Source organism: Indicator indicator, chromosome 1 (genome assembly GCF_027791375.1).
Source record: "Indicator indicator isolate 239-I01 chromosome 1, UM_Iind_1.1, whole genome shotgun sequence".
Classification (NCBI taxonomy): Eukaryota; Metazoa; Chordata; class Aves; order Piciformes; family Indicatoridae; genus Indicator; species Indicator indicator.
The window spans coordinates 43,048,958-43,061,258 of NC_072010.1; the positions used below are offsets into that span (position 1 = coordinate 43,048,958).

At 35.6% G+C, this 12,301-nt stretch overlaps 1 protein-coding gene across 2 annotated transcripts in view; it reads right to left on the minus strand.

Moving 5' to 3' along the window:
• The window catches only part of KLHL1 (kelch like family member 1), a 223,834-nt gene that overhangs the window by 137,068 nt on the left and 74,465 nt on the right, over nt 1-12,301 (minus strand). For both annotated transcript variants that reach the window (XM_054381796.1, XM_054381787.1), the window contains one exon: nt 9,606-9,742. In XM_054381796.1, coding sequence (XP_054237771.1) covers nt 9,606-9,742 — 137 coding nt within the window. The remainder of the gene's footprint in view (nt 1-9,605; nt 9,743-12,301) is intronic.

Here is a 12,301-nt window from a genome sequence, read left to right on the forward strand (position 1 = left end):
CAGATGGCTTTAATAATTTACATATAGCCTTATATTCTATCTATTAAGATAAACTTGTCTGGGTCTTCCCTCTAGCACTGCGGCTAACTGGAATGAAATGGCCTCAGTTATACACTAAACATAGACAAAACCATGCTAGGAATCATTCACAATTTTTATTCATATAGACAACTGAGTTTCAGCAAAACAAATACAATTTTAAAAGAAAAAATCCAAACCAAGATCTAAACCCAAACCTCCCTAAGATACTTAACTAATAAAGCTTTTGTTCTGAAGGAACCTAAAGCTCCTTGTACTTTAAGGCTGTTTCTTTCTTGCTACATCCCTTCTGTCTGCCATGCATGTGTTATTAGATATAACATTGACAGACACTTGACAGTACTTTAATTAAAAAATCTCTCAAATAAATCTAATTAAAAACATACAATAGGGCCTGAACTTCTTCTATATGAGCCATGCTCTATTTTTTTCCAGATGTGCATAAATAAATCAAGGGATTTTTGTTTTCTATTACATAACTGATTTTTGCTTTCCCAGTTTCATTAATGGTATGAAAGCACCAGCCTATTCTTCTGATCACTGTTGGAAATGCATACTAATTAGGTAGCCTGATGCAGTATGAGGAAATCTATAGTAACTTCACAGCTCTATTGTAACTTCAAAGGCTCCTAGAGTCACCAATGGCAGCAAAATACCAGAAGCTTAATTTCTAGTCCCAATTCTACCTAAAACATTTATGTGTAATTTCCAATAATGAAAACACAAGTTTTAAGATGAAGAGCGCAGCATTACTTAAGAAAATGAGGTACATAAATACTCTTCTGTATTAATGTTTATCTTAAATTCTTTATAAAAAGATTAAAAAATACATATCCTTGTACCCCAGGGTACTAGGATCTCAGTCCTGCATTTTCTGCTACCAACTGTCTTGCTGCTTGAGAAATGAAACGCACTTTTTGCACAGCCATTACACACAAGTGTGGGCTTAAGAGTTCCTCAGCTGGCTAACATAAAACATTTAACTGACATGTACAGGAGGGAGCTTTGTTTCCTCTTAAATTACAGTTCTATCACAGAAGAGACATCCTTTCAAATAAACCAATTGTCCTAGAAAAGGCATTAATGACCCAGCTAAACTGTTTGGCCACTGCCCTTTCTCCTCCCTCCCCATTGCAGGGTCCAGGTTTGAGGTCGAGGAGCCAATAGGCAGGTGCCGCTGAGGCTGCCTGGGGGCAGGGGGGTGGAAGCTGGACCCCGTGCCTCACGTTTCGCATAGACAACTGCACGTGTCGGAGGCTACTAGAGAAGATGTGTACAGTTTGCCTGCCATACAGCATTTTGAACTGATGGGCTATATTTGAATAGGTAATCAGCCATTGGGCCGTTCAGTTTTCAAAAGGGGAATTTATAGGGGATGATTCGAGAGCCCACACCCTGTTCGTTAGCGGGATTCGAGGTGGCGACAAGCACCCACTTCATACTTGTCTTCAGGGCGATTACCTGCTGTTGTCCTAGTAGCAGCGTGTTGGGGCCCAGGCCATACCACAGCAGCGTGCTCTCTTTCTCTCCCTCACTTCTTCCAATTTTGGGATTTGTTTTTGGATTATCCCTGCCCTTTGGATTACAAATTGCAGCTCTCTGTATCTCTTCATTTGGCAAAGGTTTTGGTGACTAGAAGCTCAGCAGTTCGTGAGTAACTAAAGCTAATTTACTTGGTTAGTTCTAAAGTTCACAGACTGTTTCTCTGTGGCTTAACTCCGCAGCGAGGCCGAAGGGGTCTGTCCTGCCTCCCGAGGTCGTATTGCTGTTTGTTTTCGCATTGTCGAAGTTTCCAGTTTGTTCCTCTGTATTGCAAGTTTCTGATTTTTCTAGACTGTTATTCCATTGCTCATTAGCATCCTATCGTGTGTAATCAACCTATCATCGACCGGGCAAATGAACTTGGATCAAATCAGCTCAGAAAAATAACTTTGATATCTAATAAATCATATTCATATTTTATCAGATTTCCAGTTTATAAATTTGATCATAATCTATATCACCAATCAAGTCCAGCAAAGTTCTGGATAGACTGAACCTGTACCTTATATTGTTGATGATGCATATTTTTTTTACCAGCCAAATATATCCTTCACAAAAAAACCAAAACAAACTAAAACCCCACATTTGTGGTTTACCCTTGTGACTATGCAAGCTACATGAAGCACATAATTTTGTAACACCGTTATAATAATAAAGCTACATCATATGTAATTTGAATTATTCAACTTGTAATTGCATTATAGTTTAGCTTATGTAATTAGAAAATTTTGTGCTTATTTCAGGTAAAACAATATACAGCCACTACTTTATTAATTTGCTTACAAACATAAGTTCTTCAGTTATAATCCTTATATATATATTAAAAAAACACTTCCAAAAGAATGCCAATGCCTAGCTGACATAAATTTTATTGTATGTATTTTAACATAACTCAATTTTCCAGCTTTAACCCTATTGCGATTTATAGGTGCATCTATCAAATTAACTTTAGAATTAGTCATGTTGAATCTTCACAGAAATTTTAGCACCTTTTAATACCTTTAAATCTGTATTTTTGGCAGTCTAATTTTCTGTCTTCGTGTCTTCTTTAGACAGATGGCTGCCTTCACTTAGGAACAGCTCATACCAAGGCTGCACAGAATCTGATGCTCTGCTGGTCGCCATGTAATTCTCTTTGCCAATTATTTAGAAGTCTATTTCCTTGCACATGAGTGAACACAGTCCAGCTTAACAGTGTATCATGACTCTGTCATCTGCCCACTGAGGAGATACAGAGAGGGCAATTTACCATTGTATAAAACCTTTCATAATACAATTAAGTACTGTGACTCCTTTGTTTAACAGAGTAGTATGTTCTTATGTTTCTCAGGGAGGAAAAAAAAAAGGTAAAAAAGTCAAAGCATTTATTAAAAAAAAAAAAAAATCAACCAAACAAACCCAAAACCTTAAAAAGTGAAGCAAGCAAAAAAAGCCAGACATTGTACCTTACTTATTTGTCCAACGTTACTTACATATATAGGCTCAACAAATATAAGTGGATTTATTTAATAGGCTAACTTCTCATAGAATTTTCTGAAGTTGATTACAGTTTAAAATGTTCATTTTCCTTTGCACAGTAAGTAATATCATGACTTTATACAGTTGTCAAAGAGGCAACACTTTCTTTGGTTGGTCTTTTTATTTGTTTCTTTGTTCTTTCTAAATTAAATTCAGTGACCAACTTCTACATGCTGGCCGAGGCTAAGATCAATTATACTAAAGGAAGTTAAAATTAGATTTTACATGGTTATAATAAATATTGATTTTGTAATAAATTAACTTTACTCTAGGTTGCATAGTTTTTTCTGATATAGGCTGTTAATGATACTAGTAAGTAATCTGCTAAATGAAGGTTTATAGTATATAGTAGAAAGAGATAAACTAAGGATTTATTTCAAATAAAGTGAAAAGGAATGACAAGTCGCATCTCTTAAGACTCTGTATTGGGACTAGTGCTGTTCAATATCTTCATCAGTGATATTGACAGCGAGATTGAGTGTACCCTCAGCAACTCTGCATATGATAGAAAGTTAAGTAGTGCAGCTGATAAGACTCAGAAAAGGGATGCCATCCAGAGAGACATGGACAGGCTGGAGAAGTGGGCGGAGGAGAATCTCAAGAGGTTTCACAAGGCAAAATGCAAGGTCTTGCACCTAGGTCAGGGCAGTCTTTCAACATCGATATAGACTGGGTGATGATGAAATTTGAGAGCAGTCTTGCAGAAAAAGAGTTGGGGGTACTGGTGGATGAGAAGCTGGACATGTTGAGTCAACAATACACACTTGCAGTCCATAATCACAGAAACATTCAGGTTGGAAAAGACCCTCAGGATCACCAAGTCCAACTGATAAACCTACTCTACAAGGTTCACCCTTAAACAATATCCCCAAACACCACATCCAAATGACTTTTAAACACATACAGAGTTGGTGATTCAATCACCTCCCTGGACAGCCCATTCCTGACCACTCTTTCTGTGAAAAAGTTTTTCCTAATGTCCACTGTAAACCGATCCAGTTGCAGCTTGAGGTCATTCCCTCTTGTTCCATCACTAATTACCTGGGAGAAGAGACCAGCACCAACCTCTCTACAATATCCTTTCAGGTAGCTGTAGACAGAAATGATGGGAAGTATCTTAGTGAGCACGTCTGCCAGCTCCTTCAGCACCCTTGGGTGTAGATTTGTGTAAGTCTAAGTGGTGTAGCATGTCACTGATCACTTCCTCATTTATTGTGATCACCACCTAGGCTGCATCAAAAGAAGCATGGTCAACAGATCAAGAGAGGTGATTCTGCCCTTGTGAAATCTTATCTGCAGTAGTTTCCAGCTCTGGGCCCCCCCAGCACAAGGACACAGACCTGCTGGAACAGGTCCAGAGGAGGGCCACAAAGATGATCAGAGGGCTGGAGCAGCTCTCCTATGAAGACAGGATGAAAGAATTGGGGCTGTTCATTCAGCCTGGAGAAGAGAGGAGACCCTATAGCTACATTTCAATATATGAAGGCAACCTACAAGAAGGCTGGAGAAGGACTATTTAGAAGGGCTTGTAAGCAATGAGAAGGTGCAGTGGTTTTAAACAGAAGCAGGGAAGATTTAGTTTAGACATAGGGAGGAAGTTCTTTACAATGGGAATAGTAAAATACTGGAACAGGCTGGGCAGCCTGATCTATTTGGAGGTGTTCCTGCTCACTGTAGGGGAGTTGGACAAAAGGAATTTTGAAAGTCCCTTCCAACCTGATGCAATCTGTAAATATGTGAATTTACTATTTCTCATATAAGTAGAAACTACGAGAAAACAAACAAAAAGATCAGACAGCAAATTTGGAAATACCAAAGGAAAATATGTATTTTACAAACTCACTACCACAGCATGCTGTAGAGACTAAAACCATATATGCCTTCAAAAGGATTAGACAAATTTGTATCTGATCACCATCTACCAAGGCAGATGAAATTCTGTTCCATACAGCTGGAAGACAGGAGGACATACCTACCAAATTATGCCTACTACTAAATATTGACTATCAGGTATTATTACTGGTGTTATTACTGGTATTATTACTGCATTTATGATATAACCTAACAGAGTATTGTGAACCTACAGTTACAAAATATGTTTAGAAAGGGACAACAGAAAAAAACATTTTTTCATTATTTTAAAGAGCAGAAAATATAATTTCATGGTTTTGAACAAACTGGGACAACATTATCACCTACTTCAACATTTTAGAGGAAATGGCATTGAACGGTGGCTTTGGAAATTCTGACACGAAAAATAACGTCATTTCAGAAGCATGTCAGTGTTTCTGGAAGCACAGGTGTCATGGGTTGAACTAAATCTGCTGCTGTTACTCATACCATGCTGCAGTCATGCCAGTTTCCAAAATGACAAAGTATTATGGGGCTTGAAGTTCAGATTGCAACATGAGAGGCTTCCTGTTCTGGTTGCTGCTTTTGGGTTCCAGGTTTTTTGGGTGTTGCTTTTTTCTGCTGGAATGACAGTGAAAGAAGGAGGGATGGGGGAGTAGTTTTATGGCTTGGGCTTTTGGCTTGCTTGCATCTGCTTGCTGTTGCTTTGTGCCATGCTTTTTCTGCAAATAGCCTAAGGTAATTATGCATTTTGTACTATGATTAACTGATGTTGCTCAGTAAACTCTATTCTTACCTCCTTTTTTCCCCCTCTTTGTCTCAATCCTGAGGTTTTGTGTATTACTTTTCCCTCACTTCTGTATTGGGAAAATAGACAGGTTAACTCACTGGTTTTGTTTGACCCAGTTTGTTCTGATTTAAATTGTTACAACAAAAAAAATTAATTAATTGGGGATGAAAACAAAACCAAATAAGGTATACAAAGAAACATGTAACTAGATACCAAAAAAATACTATTTCCTTTTAAAGTACTGATGGATATAGCAGATTTTAACAACTCTCTTTTCAGACAAAAATCCATCTTCAGGTCTCTAATGTACAAAACATCCCCTTCACTGAACTTTAATTGTGATATTTTGCAACACTATTTGACTTGATTGCTAGAACTGAAGGGTTTGGTATCAGTACAAGTTACATTTAGCTATAATAATGCTTTTCATAGCTGGGCATTGTTTACCCTTCTTGAACTACTATATAATGGGTATTATTCATTGTAAAAATGAAATACTTTCACTACATTCTAAAAAATATAAACTTGACTGAATTATAGTTAATATAATGTAGAAATGGTTCCATTTATTAAATTACTTCTACAAATTTGCAGTACAATATTCTTAACTTCTGAGTTTATGCAAACAAGCCTACATTCGTCTGTATTTTCCTGAAATGTTCGTCCCCAGGGAGAAAGTTCTCTCTAACAGCAGCAAGTATATGTGAAATATTTTTTTTTAGTCTCCTTGAGCTAAGAAGATAGTGAGAGGAAAAAGGAAATAGAATAAGAGTAAATAACTACCCATTTCAAAATGGTTTGCTGTTCCTACGGTAAAAGAATAAGAGCTAAACTGGCCATATACATGAGCTGCTGAAATCTTTTCACATACTATGTAGTCAGTAATCTGAATTTGGCAGCTGAATTCTCCAGAGTTTCTGTTTAGACTATTCATGTTCCAAATTACAGATTAAAAGGATGAACAGGAATTTCTGTTGGCTGATGGGTATCAGAACAGTGGCTATTTCACTGACATACCAGTGTTCCCTATCCCCATATCCATGCAGCACAAAGAAGTGAGTTGACTCAAAGGAAAAGAGGACATGAACTAGACTGATGGTAAATAGGGAGTTAGAGGGCAATAAAAGAGACAAGAAACCATGAAGTTAGATATATCATGAGATCCCCATTTGAGGGTACAGGGCTTGATCCAGCAAACATGGGAATATGGAATGATTTACTGAAGAGCAAAGACTCTGTTAAATTTTAATAAATTGAGTCAGTTTGGGACCATTGTTATAGGAATTCCCTGATAACCTGTGAGGTATTGCTGAACTGTCCATAGCACTCTTGAATGCTCTTGTACAGGGTTGCAAGGATGGCCACATTAATGGCAAGCCTGCCTATCTAAGCTATACCCAATATTTGTTAGAGATTGCTCGCTGCATTTGGGTAAAACTGCCAGGGTCAATACAGAGAATTGTGTTTCAATGCCTTCAGATGTGCTCTAACATTGTTTACTTCACTAGCATACCTGTAGTTTGATACAACATAGGTTGCAGAGAAAAGGAAATTAGTAAAAAGGAATCTAACAAGAATTTCAAAAGGTAATGGCACAAGCTGAGAATAAATCAGGATAAACCACAAGTCAGGACAAAGAACCTGGTGGAACAGAAGTGTAGAGTAATCAAAACCCCAACAGTCCATGGCATCCAATACATGTTCTCTTTTAGCATGCAAAATGGACTCATGTTTCCTGAATGTCATCATTCTTATCTTGTGAGCAAGTATTTGAGAAATTTCCTTATCATAAGTATAAACATGTTTAAAGTCTTACTTGTTCCTCAAAATGGGTTAGAAATAAAAGGATAATTTTGTATTATCACTGCAAGTGACAGAAATTAGAGACCTTTGTTGCCACTTTAAGTTTCTAATTCTTCAAGGTGACATTTTGGTAGCCCATAATGTTGCCCATTTTTTAGGAAGTTTTGGCTTTATGTGACACTTTAAATAAAAGAACATTGCAAATTCACATGAGGCAAATTAGAAAACACTGGGATTATACTATCTGTGGAGTTCCCTTTTCATCCTTTTGAGAAGTCTGGTCCTCATTTACCTAACACCAAGATGAAACCTCCAAACTTTCTCCCTCATATAATACACAGAATGAAAATCAAGAAGTATAAAGCAGCTCACTCTTTCTAATTTTTCATTATGTCATCTAGTCTCTAAAGTTATCAGAGATAACCATTAAACTTTGAGAAAGTTAAACACTGGAATAATCTCCCAAGGGAAGTAGTGGGCTGCCCTACATTGAACAGTTTTAAGACTCAGCTTGACAGGGTGCTCGGCCATCTCATTTAAACTATACTATTACCTAAAAACGTTGGACCAGATGATCCTTCCAAACTGGTATTCTGTGATTCTGTGATTCATACTGATGTTTAGGTATCCTCTTGCATCCTTCTGCATCTCTTTCTTTTCCTAATCTATACTAATATGCTCTTTTGTTGTTGATATTAACTGTACTGTGTGTTTGCACCTGATCTTTAGTGAAAACAGAGACAAAGGAACCACACAGTACTTACATATTTCCACAATTTTGTTCCCAGGGAAACAGCACTGTCCCTCACTTTCCTTTCATATCCACTTCCTATTACCTTCCTTTCACAAAATCATTTAAAGTTGCCACTAAGTTCTTTAGTTATTCTGTGCCAAGATATTCTTTATTTTGTCCCTGATATTCCTGTGCCATTCATTTTACACTCATATCTAGTAGTCAGATTGTATCATTCTTATGCTTGATGTAAACTACTTAAAACTTTCTCATTTCATGGATCCCTAGCTTTAAACCCTCTGGATGATGAACATTCATGAACAGCAAAACCACAACCGAAGTGAGCAGGCAACACCCTTTGAATGTGCAGAGTAATATGTAAATGAAGAAGGTCTGACAAAAAGAGCATTTTTACACTTGAATTATGTTTAGTTGCAGCTTCTGTTTCCTATCAAGATGGTAAAGTTATTACATCATAAAATAAATATATCAAAGCAAACAGCAACTTACGATTAAATTAATATGGGGTATTTAGAGAGGATTAAAACTGCAAGGTATGGGCTATCCACTTAAAACTGAAGCTAAAAATCACTCAATAGAAACCTCATTATAAAATAATGCTAATTTAAACAATAGAAAACAGTATTTCATGATTCTGTGCTTCTAAAAGGAGACAAATTCATATTACTAATATTGTAATTTCCTCTCTTTTAATCACTTTATTTTATAATTTTCATATTCTTTCATGTTAATGCACATTGTGCACAACAGCTTGCTTAAGAAAGATAATCTATTATGCATTAAAATGTAATAACCATTCAGAAGGAAGTTCTGAGCTATTAACTCTGAGTTATGAGTTATTCATGTTTACACTACAAAACAGAGCACCAGACTACCAGAATCTATAACAGAAAATGAAAGTGACAATATCCAACTGATAATAAAATATTTTAAAATGTTTTATTATTTAAAAAATGTAAAGGTTTATGCAATTATTTCATCTGAAATCTGACTAAGACAGTAATATAGGACTAGTCTTCAAAAATGTAGCTGTTCCTTCAGTGTAATCTGAATCATGTGCATATGAGCCACTCTTTTTATGTATTTGAAAACTAAGAAAAATATATTATTTTCTAGATTTTACTCTTGTACTTTACAAGCCTGACATATTTAAGACTGTGGAGATAAGAGATAAGAAATGGTAAGCAAGGTTTTTGATTGAGATTAAAAAGACAAATATATTTAGAAAATAAATATAATTCATTGCATGTAGCAAACATAATTATCAACATCTTTCCCTATAGGAAGAACATGTAAGCAGTATAATACCTGTATATGCAAACTGAACAAGGTCCCACAGTGCATTGGGGTCTATGCCTTCCATTTTGATCTCTTCTTGCTTGGCTTCACAAACATCACTTGTAAACATGGCAGCAAAGTAGTCAGAGACGGAACTTAGGACAAGTCTGCAAAAAAAAAAGTTAGAAACTAGTGTCACCTACATTGACACCTGCAGGAGAAATTTGATACATTAAAAAACCCTCAGCATTAAAAAAAAAGTATTTCTATAGTAATTATAAAATAGCAGGAGCAACATAATATTAATGTGTGTAGGCAGCAAAATACAGCATGACATTTAATTCTAATTTGGTTTTGCTTCCTGTGATATGCACCAAGTGGCACATTAGCACAACTATAAAACAGACATAGAAATTAGTACTCAGACTTTCTGATAACTTTCCAAGCATGCATTATGTCCCATTTCATGTTCCAGAGGTACTCTTCATTTTTCTTAAAGACCTATGTTTTTAAAAACATTGTTAACAGCACACGACTTAACATAGTTCAGAAACCTTCAGTAAAACTGTTAGCAGCTTAACATGCCATTGACTACCAAAAAAAAAAAAAAAAATCATTTTGTAATGCAATATTGCGGTTAATAAACAAAATCCTTTCAAAATACTTACAAAATGTGCATGGCTGGTCTGCAGATCTAATTTGCATAAAACAAAACCACAGCAAGTACCAGTTCTGATTCTCATTACTGAGACTTTAAGCTGTGGCATTTTTCTAAATACCATCTACAGTATGATTTTGTTGGGACTGAATATTCACAGATGACCATGAGCTAGAAATGTGGTAGAGCTATAAATAGTATACACATGCTTTCACAAAAGGTGGTCACATTTCTGTCTTAATTTGAAAATATAAAAGAGACAAGAATCACAACTGGATAACTTGAAAACAAAGAGAAAATATTTAGCTGTTTGTGTATGCTTAACTGTTTTGTCCAAAGGAAAGAAAAAAGTATATATTAAAATATAACAAGTTACTGCTTGTCAGTTACTGCACTGATTGATCACTTTTGCTCTTTTACCTCATCCCAATAGAACAGTAAAACATGATAGTTTGAATTGGCTTCACAGATTTACAGTGTCTTAAGCTACTATACTTTACCTGCAAGTAGAGCAGCTTGAGAACATACATACAATCTTTAGTCTGGATCACAATATGGACAGTGACTAATTAGGTGTAGTAGTTTTACCACTTCACATGTTGTATTCAACTCTAGCAATCAGGAATTTTAGAAGTAGAGATCGTAAGCGGTTCACATTTATATCCATGTAATTAATAAAAACAATAGATGACTACAAAAAGTTGAAATTAGAAATATATTTTGTTGCTACCACCAGAGACTCCTCATTTACTATTCATTTTATTCACTACTGAGGAACTTTTATGCTTCTTTATTTATTACCTTAACTGAGTATCACAAGTGTGTATTTAGTCAAACAAGACAATTGTATAGTTCTGGATAACTAAAAATCTTACAATACTTCTTCAAATACTTTTTCTGACCACTTATAAATAAGCAACTTTATTCACTGTTAATATATGCTCAACTAAAAAAAAAAATCACAGCATAAAGGAAAAAACATAGCAAATGGAAGGTTTTCTGTGAGAAGAAATCTCTTACAGCTAGCAGAGCTGTAATGTGATTGAGATTTACATTTGAGACCATTTTGCTTTAGCTGTTGTGTCAGATTTACTGACAACTATTTAATTTCAATTACGAGTCTCCAGTTCAGTCACTTGCCAAAAGCAAGGCCAAACCCCTTTGCTGCATCAAAAGCAATGGACAAATGACTGAACAGAAATTTTAATAAATCAGTTAACTGAAATACTTCTAAGCAGTTGTGTTATATTTGTATTTTGTATCATTTATGTTCATATATTATTTGTTACATAATCTTCTTGTATATATATTCTGAACTCAAAGATAACAAAAGAGAGGGAGAACAGAAAACAAGTAATTGAAGGATTACATCTCTGTCATAAACGTCTACAAAAATCTGTGATTTTCCACTGTAAATTTTATGGATTATTCTGGAATGAGGAAATTCAAAGAAGCTATCTAATGAATTCCAGGTGCAAATGGGAATTCATTCTACAGGGCCACATGAGATTCAATCCAAAGAGAAAATCTCTGAAAAACATGTAATACAGGTTTATCTTCACTACTTTGCACCACCTGACAAAGATGATGATTTAAGTGAGCAGAGAGGTTCTATGAAGTAGGAGCTCACCTAAACAAGCAAGATAAGTTTTTGAATAAAGAAAGAGGATTATTTTTTATTTTGAAGTCCCTTATGTTAATCAATGGTTAAATGAATCAGCTATTTCATCCAACCAAATATAACCAAAAAGTTAACTGATTTCAAGTGTGATGGTTTGAAACTGTCTTTTTAATTTTTCCTTGCAAAGTTCAAAACAGAGAAAGTGAAAGAATGTAAATAAGTCACTATTGGGTGTAAGAAAGCAAAATAACGATTGTTCTAAACACTTCCATTGGATAGATAGAAATGTTTAAGAACTATTACCCAAAACAAAGTAGGCACTCTGCACATTCTGTGTTCGGCAGTGGGGGCAGTTGCTGGGCTGTCTGGCTGCTGTTTCTTCTTCTCTTCTGGCTGAAGATAACACACTGACCTTGGCAGCTAAGTTAACAACTTTCTGCTTCACTA